At 41.5% G+C, this 15,955-nt stretch overlaps 1 protein-coding gene across 15 annotated transcripts in view; it reads right to left on the bottom strand.

The window, feature by feature from the left end:
- The window catches only part of camk2d1 (calcium/calmodulin-dependent protein kinase (CaM kinase) II delta 1), a 97,223-nt gene that overhangs the window by 16,516 nt on the left and 64,752 nt on the right, over window positions 1-15,955 (bottom strand). For 8 of the 15 annotated variants that reach the window (XM_087178667.1, XM_087178670.1, XM_087178669.1 and 5 more), the window contains exons 7-13: window positions 10,234-10,336; window positions 7,923-8,006; window positions 6,222-6,316; window positions 5,225-5,347; window positions 4,954-5,037; window positions 4,707-4,749; window positions 2,718-2,755 (exon numbers count right to left, since the gene is read on the bottom strand). In XM_087178667.1, coding sequence (XP_087034793.1) covers window positions 2,718-2,755; window positions 4,707-4,749; window positions 4,954-5,037; window positions 5,225-5,347; window positions 6,222-6,316; window positions 7,923-8,006; window positions 10,234-10,336 — 570 coding nt within the window. Of the gene's footprint in view, window positions 1-2,717; window positions 2,759-4,706; window positions 4,750-4,953; window positions 5,038-5,224; window positions 5,348-6,221; window positions 6,317-7,922; window positions 8,007-10,233; window positions 10,337-15,955 lie in introns of all 15 variants that reach the window. The other 7 variants (XM_087178664.1, XM_087178668.1, XM_023423865.2 and 4 more) reach the window with 1 other exon arrangement.

Raw genomic sequence — 15,955 nt, 5'->3', positions numbered from 1 at the left:
ATTTTTACAGTTGGTGCAGACGTCACTTGTTGAAAACGTGTGAGGAAGCTGCTTCAGTTCAACTCTGGAGAAAAGAGAAAACTAATAACTGATAAAGTTAGGTGCTGATATTTTTCTTGAATTCCAGTTTCTGTGGACAGCGGAGTGAGTCGTGTTGCACTGTAAAATGCTATGCAGCTGAATCTAAGAGAGGAACCATCCTGCAGAAGACCCTCACTGAGGTGTGACCTGGTCTCTGGGACACTGTAGCTACTATGCAAACTACAGGCTGGTTTCACTGAACTAGAATATGCAAAATGGACAGAAAAGAAAAACAAAAAGTGGCTGACAGTAAGACAACCACAATGACCGAATCACAAACACACAAATATGAATAACCAAATTGATATTTGTTCTATGATAAACTTTGATGAAAACCAGGATACGACTCATAATGTGTGTGTGCATGAACACAGTCATCAACAAACATGTCTGCTAACAGAGACTCCACAAACAATCAGTAGCTTCATTCGTGTTTCTTCAAAACAACATGTTGGAATATTGACTGATGTTCCAAAAAAATCTACTGTGACTGTAAAGTTTTACTATTTCACCCGTCTCACAAGATGACACCTATAACATTTTAGCTGTGAACAGCAGGTTCAAGGAGAAGGGTGAGATTTTCACATCATCTATTTTGCACTACGCTGGAAAAGGTTTCCATTCTGACAGAGAAAAGTAGATGGTGCAGCTCCACTAATGTTTGTTCTCAGGCTGCGGACACACTTCATGACTCTTAATTTCAGATACAATTTCATCATCACAACTGACTTTCCACTTCAGAGCTTGTTGGTGCTTTTTTTTTTTTTTTTTTTTTTTTTTACACAGATGATCTTGCAAATTGGTTTTGGAGTCAATAATTGGAACCCGGCTCAACATCAGTGAGTCACACTGGCATATTTTATGGTTGGAATAAGTTTAAGGATTTAGCTGTATCAGCTGGATATGTTAGCTAGCTGCTCAAATCACATGATATTGCTCTTCAACTATCTGATGCTTGGCCAGAGCCAAGCTAAAAAAAAAACAACAAAAAAAAAAAAAAACACGATTTAAAAAAAGAAAAGATTGAATTTTTTTTTTATTAACATTTTAACTGTTGACTGACTTTTTATAGAAAAGTTTTAGATCTTTAATTTTAACTCATGAAAACAAAAGTGTCGCATTTATATTTTTGTTCAGTATATATTTGAAATATATTGAGTCTAAAACTAGTGGTTTCAGCCAGTGAAATAACAACATGTGTCAGTTATTAGAAGTACAATGTAAACTCCCCCCAGGTTGATAATAAAACACTGAGATTACAACTTCAGTGTAAGAGGTTGTTACAGCCCTGATCAGATGTAGTAAAGACAGTTTAAAGTAGAGACTCAGTGGCTCTTTAAAATCAATAAGAAATATCAATATATGAACAGAACAGGCCAGTGTTCTCCACTTCTCTCCAAACCCACAAGGTATGTCATGTTTTCAGTCATGGAGCGCCTCCCCAGCAGCATTGTGCAGCTCTGTGGAGGAATTGAAATACGAGGGGTTTTCTAGAGCTAACTACCCACTGCAGGGTCAGTCTCAGGCCTACCCTCAGAGCTTCTGTACCATCCGTCCTCCTCTTCTGTGAGCAGCCACAACACAACAAGACAGACAATCAACCTATGTCTGACTGTACAACGTGCGCACGCACGCACACACGCACACACACGCACACACACACACACACACACAGTGTCAATGGAGGATTTTCATCTTCTGTCAGTCGAGTGAAGAATGGCAGGGACAAAGTCTATCTCCCTCAAATCATAATTTAATCATCACTTATTATTTTCCAAAGGTTCCCTCAGCTCAGACAGCAGATCCTCCTCTCACATGATGAAGAGTGAGATCATTATTGGGAAATATGTTGCACCCTCTTGGGAAAGACTAATTTCCCTGATGCAACTTGTGCTCCTATTTTTACCAAAGCAGTGGTGTTGCTTGTCACTCTATGCTCACTCTACTACAATCACCACCCACCAACCAGTCAAGCTGCAGGACACATGGTCACAACTTCTCCCTCTGTCCTGACTTACAGTGCTGAAGTGTTTTTGCAGATCATCATGATGTCACAGTGAAGATGACCTTTGACCTCTTGAATATAAAATATCATCACTTCATTATTTGATACTGTTAGAGATTTGTGTTAAATTGTGTCATAATTAGTGTATGAAATCTTGAATCATGACCGAAGATGTTGACGTCACATTGACCTTTGACCACCAAAAATTTGAAGAAATCCCTCACAGCATTCCTTAGATATTGTGTTCACAAGGCCAAAACCATGTTTTGTGAGGTCACGGTGAAGTTGACCTTTGAGCACCAAAATCTAATCAGTTCATCTTTGAGTCCAAGTGAAGAAATTCCCCAAAGGTGTTATTGACTATTGTGTTGAGGAGAATAGGTCAGACGGTCTACCTGAAAACGTGCTGAGGTGCAGTGGGACACACTGAACCACAGTACAGTATTATTATTATTATTTTTTTTTATCATTAAATCCTTTAAACAGGTAGTCTCACTGAGACATATATATATATATATATATATATATATATATACACACACTGTTGTATATAAAGAAGAGTACAGGATGTCTCAGCTTCACCAGACATGAAAAGAGAGAAGTGTGAAGATGAAACTGAAGCTCAACTTACTTTGACACCATCTGGTTTCTTGTTCAGCAGGCTCTTGGCTGCTGTTGAGAAAAGAAGAACAATGGAAGGAAATGAGTGGCCAGCTGGATTTAAAAAACACACACACACACACACACACACACACACACACACACACGCTGTGTCTGGACAAGGCTGGCCAATTACTAGCAACCTCAAAGTGGGCACTGCTAGAATTGGAAGCAGAGGAGAAAAATGCAAATTAAGTGAGGAGATGAAATAAAAGTTACTGAATCATTAGCCTGGAACTGGAATTATATTCATCTGATGAGACTATAGGAGAAGCACAGCAGTGTCCAGGGAACGCTTTAGCTTCTCCTCTCCATTCTCTGCCCACTGTCACTCAAGGACAATAGAACGCCTTTGATTGGTGGAGAGAGCTCAACTCCAACTCTTCAGTCAACATGCACGAACAGTCGGACACACAGAGAAGATGATTGGTAGAGGCAGGGGGAGCAGAACGGGGATTTCAGGGTTTTGTGTATCCTCCGTGATAGGGGGGTGGGGGGTTGATTGGCAGGCGAAGGTTTTTGATTGGCAGAAGTGATTTGTCAAACCATAGACATGTGTATGTTTATTAACTGATAGCAGCTTTTCAGTGACATCAAATACCTTTCAGCAGCCGTTTTGGAGGAAAATGTTCCTGAGGTACAATGTATGCTTCTGTGATCTCTCATCTGTACCACTCTCACTGAAGGATCTCATCAGACGATTGTTGCAACTGATTGTTATATGCCGTATGTACATTTACCAAAGTATTTAGCTTTTATTTGTGATATTTGTAAAATATTCTGTAAATATAACAAATCAGCATACAAGTCTATGCAACAGAGTTTTGTGGATGTGTACAGATGTATGTACACATCTCACTGATTATTTTCTACCTATGACAAAATATTGAATTGCATAATATGTTTCTATCACCTGAAAAGCGTCAATCTTAGTTCTATGTTTAAATAACTACTGACGTACAGTTAAGATTTATGTAACAAACTATTAAAATAGATAGATATTATGTAACATTATACATACCTGTACATGCGTATACCTATGGCAAATCATTTAATACCTATGACGCAGTATCAAATGCATGTTGTGATGTATAGTCTGTTCTGTAGATGGCCTGTATTTATAAAATGTATAGACCTGGATCAACATTCATAAAAACCACTGCAGAGGTTAATGTAGCAGTAGCTGCTGACACAGATTACAGTTACACACACAACACACCGAGCATGTTTTTGAGGCACCAACACCACCTGCGGATTATTTACGAATTCAGAAATAAGGAATGTTGTTGATGCCTAAAGTCATTTTCCTCCAACATGGCCACCAGCGGATGCACTGTGTCAGCTGAAAGCTCTATCCTGGTGCTGTAGTAGACATGACATGCCTCAGAGCCAAACCTGACAGTGTAGTTTGACACTGTGGAGAAGTGTCAGCTACACCAAAGACTCTTACCTTACAGGTGAGTTACCACACAAGAAGGGGAGGGAAGAAAAACAAGAGTAAACACTAAGGGCATGTTTACACTTATATTGATTTAATACGGCAAAATGACAGTTTAGGTTTATTACAACAAATAAATGAACAAGAATGAAAAAATGTCAGCTAGCCATAAAGAGAAACAATCAATAACGTTAGACTCAGTTTGAATGTTTTGCCCTTTAAAGTGATCTGAAGATGGGACTCTATTGATCTGTCTGTGCTGACAGCCACTGAGAAGAGAGGCCAGATGGAGCTTAATGGGCTCTAAAGGCCAGAGTGGTTAAAAAACAGCTGCAGTCAAAAGAACGGCATCTTAAACTATTGGTAAATAAATAACACAGACAGAGTGAAAGAGAAACTGTCCCCACTAATACTGCTTTTATCAAGAAGGACAACATGTGGGACTGGAAGAGATCAATACTAGTGGCAGGATGGGGAAGAATTGTGACCATTAACGGGCCCTCGTCGCTGAACTGGTCTTACCTGAGAAGTTGCGAGTGGCGAGCATGGTGGTCAGGATGGCACCCTGTGGAGAGAGACACGGACTCAGAGACGCAGACTGCTGTGTTTACACGAGCTGAAAGGTTAATGATTAGACATTCTGCTGCCTGTGACTGGGGTTGACCTATGACTTCATCTCTTCACTCCCAATAAGGAAGCCATCAAACAATCATCGTGCTTTCCAAAAGGAAAAAACGGGGATTGCCCCGTAACACCTGCTGTCACTCACCTTGAGTTTCCTTCTTGCGTTGAATTTCTTCAGGCACTCCACAGTCTCCTGTCTGTGCATCATGGACGCCACAGTGGAGCGTTGCTGCAAACAGAGACATAGTGTGAGCTGTTATCTCAACTATATGTCACCTGTATCGAAAACTCTGGAGTAAAGGTGCGTTCACATCCATTGTTTTGTCATTTAGTGTTGACTGAAAGGGTGGATATGAAATGAACAGATGTCCTACTGTGTGTGTGTGTGTGTGTGTGTGTGTGTGTGTGAGACGTACGCAGATCCAGGGGTGTTTGAGAGCGTCTGTGGCAGTGACTCTCTTGGCTGGATTGATGGTCAGCATCTTGTTGATCAGGTCTTTGGCCTCTGGAGTCACGGTGTCCCACTCTGGGGAGGGGAACTGCTCGAAGAAAGACGGCACACAAACCATTTACACCGTCCCACCAACCATCTAAAGTATTAGCCTGCATCTCATTCCTGCATTACGGTTACATATAATTTAGCAACATTAGAAAGTTCTGAAATTGTTTTGTTACCTGCCACACACTGTTTGTCTCATTCAGTGGGACAGACTCCGTTCTTCTTCTTAAGGTCAGGTATTTTAAAATATCCAACAATCTACTTTTATTGCTATTGGCCTGAGATGTTGGTGCCAACCAGGATCTCTCCGAATCCCTGTGTCGCTCAGTCTTAAAGTGTTGGCATCAAATAAGTGTTCAGATTTCTAGGTTTGCTTGCTTATTAGTTGATCTCTTCAAATTTTAAACTGTATTTTCTTTAGTCAAAGATATTTTTTAAGACAGATGCATTGCACAGTTTGACATATATTGTGAAATGAAACAAGGGGGTAAAACAGGCTTATATTCTCCAAATTAAAAGGTTCCCTGTGGAGATGCGTGTGTATTCTTGAGGTCTCACTACAGCACTGAATGCATCTCGTACCTCTTCAAACATTTGCAAAGTCTGCATTGTTTACATCCAGGTTTGCTAACTTCTCCTGCCTTTCATTGGCACACTGCAGCTATTCTCTGTTTGTTACAACCTCCAACTGTAGAACAGTGAGAAAACACTGGCAGGATGAGTGTTGCTTCACCTGTGCATGTGTATGAGGTACGAACAAAACACGGAGTGGTCAAATACTCTGTCAGGTACCTTTAAGTTACCAGAAGAAGTAGTTTTCATATCAGCACCACATCTAGGTTCTAAGTATCAGAGCACTCAGTCCAGAGAAATGTACACAGCCTGTATTCACAAACTGAGTGAGTGAAACTCACATCATAAGCTCCAGCTTTAATCTGCTGGTAGAGTCTGTGCTGGTCCTCGTCCCAGAATGGAGGATATCCCACCAGGAGAATGTAGAGGATCACACCTACACACACACACACACACACACAAACACAAACACAAACACACAAACACACACACTAGTCAGAGTTAATCTTGAAAGACAGCTCACATTTTAAAGAAAACAAACAACATTAATGACCCAATTATCAAAAGCATAACTTTGCACCAACAGTGTATAAAGTGAGAAATAAAGACAGAGATAAAGATGAATAAGACAAAGACAGGATTTCTAAATAAAGAGCAGTGTGGTAACAAACTGAAACCAAGTGCTTGAGTTTGCTGGTGTTACCAGCGGTTTTGATTGGCTGGCCAGTTGCCAGGAAAAGATGAAAGGCCCTCTATCTGACAACGAGATAGTCTGACCACAAACACAACAGCAGCTATTGTCTGTGCACTCAATGAGTCAGCACAGGTGTGTGGAGAGGAGCACCAGTGTGTGTTCAGACTGCGTGTGTGTTCAGACTGCGTGTGTGTTCAGACTGCGTGTGTTTGACAGCTCAGGCCCAGGTGGCCTGGCCCATCACACGTGTGTGTAATGAGCATCAGCAATGATTAATTCAAGAGGTTGGAGCCCTCTGTGGTGTGCACGCAAGCACACACACACACACACACACACACACACACACACACACGCAGTTCATTAATCGAGTATGATGAGTATATGTTGTGATTTACCCAGAGATGTATTAGATCTTCCATGACAGCTTGTAAAACTAACACACCAGTTTATAGTTAACCAGTCCTTATCTCAACCATCTCTCCTGCTGTAGCACTTGGCTCTGGGGCAATAATGTTGATGAAGGGTGAAAATTAAATGAAATCAAACATGCAGTCTGTGATGATGTGCCCACATGCAAAATTCAAAAGTGTAAAAGCACAGCTAGTCATGGCTTGTACTGCTGCAGGGGAAATTCTAGAACATTTCACTTAGACGGCACAGGTGTAACACCTGTAGATAAAGGTGGTGTCTCACAGCAACTGAAGTCACCTGTTGTGTAACTTCAGATTGAAAACACACATAAAACATGCAATGTACATAACACAGAGACATGAAAACACAAGATGTTCTCAGGTCTGTGTGTTACGTACAATGTTCTGGAAGTTCTGCAAAAAAAAAAAAAAAGTCAAGAAAAACCTCTAAAGCTGCTGAATGTCAGTTAGTGCTGTGTGTTACTGTAACATGCTGGAACTATTTCTGGACAAATTACAGTTTATCCCTCCACTCAGTACTTCAGACAGATAGGTGTTTCCATCCATCTGTTTTTATGTGCACTAAATGTGCATAAAAAAAAAACAAAAAAACAAACTAGAATCACCTCCTCGTGGCTGTATGTATACGTCTCCACCACTGAGACCAGTTTCAGGTTACATTCCTGTTTATCCAGAGTCATAGAAAATATTATTTTGTCAATATAATTTTTTATATTTTGCTGTGAAGTCTTGAGTTATGGATCATGGAGGAACAAAGGCAAAAAAATAGAAAAAAAGAAAACATGATTTCACCATGATTTCCCATCAAGGCCTGTGATTGGCTGTTTCAGACCCTGGCAATTGTGTGGGACTAATAATTAGCACCTGCTCCATTGGGCTCCCCTGAAAATGAGATGCTGGTTAGCAGAGGATCTTACCGCAGGCCCACATGTCCACCGGCTTGCCGTAGGGATCTTTCCTCAGCACCTCTGGGGACAGGTACCCTGGTGTCCCGGCGAAGCCTGGAACACACACACATAAACATTAAAGCTGACCATCCTCTGTATGTTGACGTCTATCAAAAGCTTGTTAGGAACACCCCCCCCCCATGAGAGGAAGAGGTTCTGTAGTCTCACTACAGTAGCACAACAAAAAGACTCAAAGTACCAACATGCACGGCTCACTCCACACATCCCTTCGCCACCCCTGGGCCACCCAGATAGAAAATTCCTAGAGCCGCCTCTGGGTAGCGGCAGACCCTGCGGGTAATGGGACGTGGTCTAGTAGTAGAGTCAGAACACAAGGTGAACTGGTTCCAGATGAAGCTGGAGCTCGGGGAACAGACCAATTATTTCTCTGTTCTACAGGGAATGGGGAGAGAAATAGGCCTGATATCCATCCAATCACGACTCGAAGAGCCAGGAGCAGTGGCACACCCACTCCCTTCAGACAGGTGTGAGGGAACAGGGGCTCTGAATAATTAAATGGATCAACTGTAGATCTGATTTGAGATTGGTTTTTAAAGAAACACAAAACTAGGACAAAAAAAACTTAAGTGTTCCATTTCATATGTCTTTCATCAGCTGAGTGAGACCTTTCCTGAGGGGCAGGAAGTGCTACATGGTCATCTTAGAGAAAATGAAACACACAACAACAATCTAAGGTGCTTGAGTATAGAAAGTCACATTTTCATCACTATATACTACCTCTGCAACAAAATGATGAATGCTTAAGGCCAATGAAGCACATTTGTGACCTTCTTTTCATCAAAGGTTTTAGCAGATTGATTTTGTCACTACCGATCAAACACCCGGCTTTGAGTTCATCAAACCTTTTCAGCCAGATTGAGGAGCAGGGCTGTAGCTTTGACGCCAAAGTCAAAACTCAGTCCTACTGGAAAAACACAGAACACACAGACATCAGATCCACACAGTGATGACTGAGTCTCCAGTATCCATCATGGACGAACAACATCCATGAATCTCGTTGGAAATCGGACAAAAAGATTCCACGTAACACTTCAGATCTATCCTAACATACTGTGGTGCAGATTCTCTAAATGCTTTCACAAACAGAGACTACAGATATCAAACAAAGCAGTCTACTATTTGATTATCTTAAGCACAAGGCCGCCCAGTCAACAGCGCCAAACAATGCAGCACTGTTCACTCTAGGAAAGAATGTTTGCCTTTGGAAGAATTCAACGGTTACAAGGACTGAAAGAATTCAATGAGTGTAACAATACAAAAAACTTAAAACCCAAAAATATAAAAGCAAGAAAACAAACAAAATTAACTATTAAAATATCAGCTGACATATCACAATCCCATCAAGTGATTCAGATAAAGCAACGTACAATCATTCTAAAAAAAAAAAAAAAGCTAGAAACTTTTCTAATCCTTCCACCTTTTTTGTTTTTTCTTTAAAACTAAGCTTTGTGATTAATATAAGAACTCAACAATCTGTAACCAGTGCCCTTCTTACACATCTCAACCAATCAGAACAAAACGCACACATTCAGACAAAAGCAGAACAAGACAATGAAAACCTAACGTTCAATCAGTCAGAACAAAACCAAATCAGGTTGGGAACAAAGAAAAAAATAACAACTCTATCCCATACTGTCTGTTTTAATTTGATCAGTGTCATTTCTTCACTGCAGTTTTTCCATAATTTAACTGCCTTGACGGTGACACTGATATATTGCATCAGTCCTTACTAACTGTGTTTTGAACAAACAGACTCGTTACCTCAGGTACGACAGGACCCCAGGTGAGAAACTCCGTTCCAAATAAAGAAATATCATGATAAAATCAATCATCATCAACATGGCTGAAATATAAAGATACTTATGGTCTGTTTAAAACCTGTAGACATGCTAACTGATGCCATGGAAACAAGGCAAAACAGACTGTGGCTAAGTGTCGGCTTAACACAGCTGAACTGCATATGATTAGTGTGACAGTTGTTGAGGCACCTGCTTTGATAAACCACATTCATAGAAAATATCCTGCAACATAAAAACTTGATTCAGATCCTGAATTTAAAAAAAGACTGATACTGAGAATCAGGTTTTTTTCAGCTGTGACATCAAACCAACTGCAAAATGAATCCAGTGTGAAGGGAAGGAGAGATATTTATCATAACAAAGGCAAATAACTATAACATCAGTCACATATTTCATTCATTGAAAACGTTGAAAATATGAATCCCCATATTAGCACTGGAAAAAAAGTTGTGTGTACTCACCAAACCATGCCTGCTGGTCACCCTGCACTTCAATGGCCAGGCCAAAATCTGCCAGTTTGACTGCCGCCCCCTTCAGCTTGCTGGCTAGGAGCAAGTTCTCCGGCTGGAGTGAAGGGACACAGAGAAAGACCCTCAGTACGCTGCACTGATATACAGATAATTCATTTTCAAATGAAAATAAACTGGAAAGACTGTTTTGGTTACAGGCAGCTTAGAGGCTTTAAGAACTACAGGCAGGGTTGTTATAGTTCACACAGTAATGTCATTCAGGACTGGTGTCTTACAGTGTGTCTCAGCAGTCCAGTCTGAGTCTGTGTCTATGGATGAAGGCATGTCAGAGTCACAGTCAGAGTCACAGTCCAACCTTTAACACTCAGTCACCACCGACTCTGACCCTGATCTGGTTCAGTCGGGGCCAGAGCTGACCTCAGCACCACAGGTGGATGTCATTCAGCAAGCTGCTGTCAGATTGGCCGTGTGATCCTGGCCGCTAGAGGAGGACTGGGGGAAGAAGGTGGACAGTGACTCATGCCAAACCCCTGCAGTAGGAAGGGGGTGGGGCTTCGGGGAAGCGTCCAGAGAGGATGAACAGGGTTTTTCCTGCATAGAGAATTAAGAAGCGGCCGACACCGCGCCGCCTCCAGCTCTCGACAGACTGACGGGTTATTTTCTAGGTGACTCACTCAGTGTTTCCACCAGGATCTGCTGAAGAGGAGGAGCTGCAACTTTCCTCAAGGAATTTCCTTCAAACAGCATCTGTGTATTCTGCAGAGCAGCAGTGTGTCAGGTGGCGCCGCCCTGATATTTTATGGCTGTTCAAACAGGTGAATGTTGTTTCTTCTGCATCCAAGCACGTCTAATTTCATAATTAACATCAAGGCAAGGGTCTTCACCTGACGAGTGTTTTAGTGTCACGTAGCCAGACCTCCACAGCTTTGTCAGTGCTGGAGAATGGTCTGGTTCACCAATCATCACTCGGCTGTGGAAAACCCTCTGGCGTGTTTCCATTTCTACAAACAATCACAATTGTCTCGGGCAGAGCTGAGCTCAAGTTGCAGCGATGGTGCCTCTGCAAAAAAAGTATCGAAGTGGAACTTGTTTTGTTGGAACACGTGTGGAGGTGAGCAGCGTCATTAAAATGACTAATTTTCCAGAGAGAACTGTGGACTGTGAGATCACATGATCCAAACCTTCATAACGTGACATTTTCAGTTGCCGGCTGCGGCTCAGACGTTGTTGTTGTTTCCTGTAGTGAAGGGAAACGGTAACAGGCAGAGGAAGCGGAAAGGGAGGAGAACCCTGCTTTAAATCGGCAGGTTTATACTCACAGCCTACAGCTGTTGCGTAAGACGAGAAAGTTTTACCACAATGTTTAATTGTTTAATTTTAACGTCACTTTTTATTCATCTTCCCCGAAGACATCTGATTTTAAACATCCTCCCGAGACCTGGAATAATGAAAGTTTATGTATTTCAGAAAACATGTCAAACGTCTTCAGACACAAAGGCTCTATTTTAACCGTCTAAAGCACATGATGTGTTCAGGGCATGTCCAAATCCACTTTTTCTAGTTTTATGGGAAATGGTGAACATGGGAAAATGGTCGCTGGACCGGGCACACGGTTCTACAGGTTGGAATTAGTCTCTTATTATTAATTATTCATGGGCGAAACAGGCAATAAACCAGTCACGGTGCCATCTCCCATTCCCTTTAAAAGCCAGGTGCAGATTGCTAGCATAACAGTGGATTTATCAGGTAGTAAGAAAGAAGAGGTTCTGTCGGAGCGGAACGGGCAGAAACAGCTGTTTTTTGGCTCGAAGCGTTACCATCTCGATAATGCACCAAACAGTGAAGTAGTGCACCACTGACTTCACACCAGGTTTCACTTTCCACTGCCTCATGATAGGAAATGTGCCAACAATACACCTGACCACACCTCATTCTAACACCAACACAGCGCTCAGAGGGGTTCAGGTGTGTTCGCTATTTAAGCAACGTGTGCGCTGGGCGGCAAAACGACGACTGCACCGGTCTGAAACCAGCAACACAGCTGTGTAGCGGTTGGCGCCGCTTTGTGCTGGGTGTTAGATAAAGCCCACGGTCCTTTGTTGTGGACATGGGGGTGTTTGTCTTTCCTCGCTGTAAAATGATCAGGAGTTTGGAAGAATGACAATAAATAAAACGCATCCAACACTAACAGTGAGTTTGTGAATGTGACACAAAGGCAGAGAGGTTTGTTGTAGAGCTGGAATAGAAGATTTTTTCCTCAATCAATCGTCATATTTTACATTTACACATCTACGCTTGTATCCAAAGTGACTCATTCACACTGCAGTGGGAAACCAATCATTTAATGTAGGTCTTTAAAATGTCATATGAAATACTCAGGGTGACATCTCCTGGTGATCTATTATCATCCTTTTGGAAATTCTTCGGGATTCACTCGAACGCCTGAAATATGTTGCTGGTAGAAAGTGTTTGCTTGAGCCAGTTAAAGGCATGGTGCACGTGCAGGTGCGCATGTGATCAGGATGGTACCAACCAGGAAAAAACACTGATGAATAATGTATTTGCTGACATTTTCAAAAAGGTGTTTGCTTGATGGAGCCAAACTAAAAGTTATATAATAAAAACAAAAGCTGAGCACGCTGCTGATCAAAAGGAACAGCTGATCATATAGATCACATTTTTTCCTCTACAGGTGATCAGGCTATTCATGTTTATAATTTCATCTGGGTGAATCCAGATTAACAGCCATTGAAAATAAATGTATATGAGAGCAGAATAAATGCATGTTCCAATGGAGACAGGTATACGCAAGAACAACTTATGCCTTGTATGGCTCCTCATACACTGCCTACACATCACCTAAGCACCAAAGTCAAGTCAAGTCAAGTCAGTTTTATTCATACAGAGCCAAACCTTAACACTAGTTCTGTCAGGACTTTTCATCTAGAGGTCTGGACTGGACTCTGTCGGGTATCAGTCCAGCCATCCACTGAAAACTAGTGAAATCCATCTCATAGGTTAAATGTGTGTATTTCCAGGTTGTTGAGCGGTTAGCAGAGCATGTGGGAATTCAGTCAGCATGCTGTGGTCAGACGTCCGGGGAGGAGTGGGCAAGGGAAGAAGGTGGAATGGACAGGAGTATGGGAGGGAGGAGTTTGGGTTAATGCATTCATCAGCATCATGCAGTCATTGCAAACGCTTCCCGACTTCGCCCTCCTCCACCACAGCCCACACCAGACCCCAGCCCCGGAAACAACCATGTGACCTGGTGGACAGGCAGAAAGGTCAAATGGACGGAAGAGGGTGAAACGTTTCAAAAAATTGTTTTAAGTTTGAAATTTTTTTTTTTTTTTTTTTTTTTTTTAATATTCTGGCCATAATTTCAACGATGGTCAGATGATCAGCTCTGTTTGGAAAAAAACTAAATACAGACTAACTTCCTGGTTTAATTTTCACCCATTTAATTTGCTGTACTTCTCCTCACACATCCAGGTTCTCAACCCCCTGTCTGACTGTGTTGCAGCAGCGTCACACCTCGACAGTAGAGTCATGAAGCAGAAAGAACTATTCCAGATCTAAAAATCACATTTATTTCCAGCAGGAAAATGTTAAGTGAGTCACAGTTGGTGCACCTGCACAGCCTGAACAGACATGAAAGTCTTCTGTTCATGATATTGAATCATGATAGAAAAAAAAAAAAAGCCTGTGGACATGAGAACTTGTTGACTGTGACTAAGCTTCAGAGTTACATGCATCACTGACAGTGACAGCTTTATGTTACGGTGCTGAGGAAATTGGTCAAACACCTTCTGCACCTTTTTTTGTTCACAACTGCAATGACAAAGCGTTTTGCATTTTGCTACTGCCCTGATTCCTGCCTCTTAATGCTCCATTTCCATGACATCAACAGCTGAGGCTCTTGGGAAATGTAGTATTCAGAGCCATCTGGCGTTCCAGACTGCCAGAAAATAAATACGTGATTTCTCAAAGGCTGAACTGAGTAGAAATAATTTGTTGGTAATTTGTTGGTTTTAAAAAATAGTTTGTTTTGTCTGTCTCCATCTCATGTCTGCGTAGACAGTGAAACTGTAGAGACAGTTTTCACATACCAACTGCCTCACACATGAAAAATAGACCGAATGGTGCTCAACAGCTGTTCTGTGTGTCCACTAGAACCTCTGATAAATCCATGTGTCCATGTTCCTCACATAAACTATGAAGCTTTACAAGAACTTAAGACAGACAGGTACATATTGGTTTCCTGTGTGTGTATGATCTTGAGAGATGAAATCCCATGAACACAGTTCTCTCCATAGAGCCTCTGCTCTGCAGCTTGTGTGTTTGTTTTTGGATGTATTTGTTTTTCTCTCTTTATTTCTGCGCTGAGCCGTGGCAACTGCCTAGCAACAGCCAATTACAACACAGAGAGGGTGCAGTCAGCGAATGCAAAATGCGAGCTGATTATTGCCGAAGGTAAACCAAACCTGAGACACACCCGCTTCATTTGATTGGCAAATCAGAGCTTTGGGGGCAGATAAAGAGACGTAAACAAGACCTCTGTGGACTAAATGTTTACTAAGCTCCAAACTCCAAAAGCATTTAACCATTATCAGGTCAACATTTAATAATACTACTACTAATAACAACTTTATCTACATAGCACCTTTCATACATAACATGCAACTTAAAGTTTTACAAGCCTGAACAAATAAGTAGGTCTTCAGTTATTTTTCTTTTTAGTGTCAACAGAGGTTGTGTCTTCAGATAAATTATTTATGTGGATATTAATGTTACCATTTACAATTATTCTATCATAATTAGTGATAATGAGTGACTTAAGTTCTGAAAACTGTCCATAGCTTAGGAGGGCATTGTACGGTAAGTATGAGTAGCACTGGCTCAGCCTTTAAAGCATCTGCATGTACTCAATGTGGAAAAACCACAATAGCTTACCCTAACAGATCTGACCTCACTTAAAGGTCTCATATAGCCTAAAGGTCTGTCCATGTATTGTTTGATTATAGAGCAGGTCTAGGTTCTATATTAATACTGTGAAAGAATCAAAGCCTCAGTCCACAGAGAAATGCACACAGCCTGTATTCAGAAACTGAGCCTTAAAACCAGCCGTCAGGACTTCAGGAACGTTGTGATGTCACAACAAAGCACTCACCCTATCAGCTATGCCCCAAGCCTCACCCACCTGGACCCACCATCTAACCCTGTAGGATTTGGTTTCTCTGAGTGTTTATCTGAAATCTACTACATTTTCATTGGATCACTCAGAAATCAGTCAGCCAATCACAAGAGAGGCTCTGAGTCTCCTCTCTTCTGATTGGCTCACCGACCTGGTGCTACTAGAGCTCCAGAGAGAAGCCTGAGAGAGGAGATGTAAAACTACAAAACCACAAATATATCTTCTTATGGATCAACACTTCAAATAAAACACTGGAGAAGAGGAAAATATGGAGCTTTAAATGTTCTCAAACTGTCCATTTCAGTAAGTGACCATGACCCTATAGCTATAACCAACAGCCTTAAATAGCAGAGTTTAACAACCCAGCTACAAGATGGTGTTTCAGTACATCTATGTTCTCAATCAAAACTGTCTTCTCCAGTACTGGAAGCTGGGCATCCTCCATGGAGTTAGACTCAAAACAGGGGAAGACACAAGGGCATTTGGACACCACATGCATGAATTACTACTCTGTTGGAA

Source organism: Seriola lalandi, unplaced genomic scaffold, assembly GCF_002814215.2.
Source record: "Seriola lalandi dorsalis isolate HSWRI2012SDOR001 ecotype SW California unplaced genomic scaffold, Sedor1 jcf7180002054694, whole genome shotgun sequence".
Lineage (NCBI taxonomy): Eukaryota > Metazoa > Chordata > Actinopteri > Carangiformes > Carangidae > Seriola > Seriola lalandi.
This window is presented reverse-complemented; position numbering and strand designations above follow the sequence as displayed.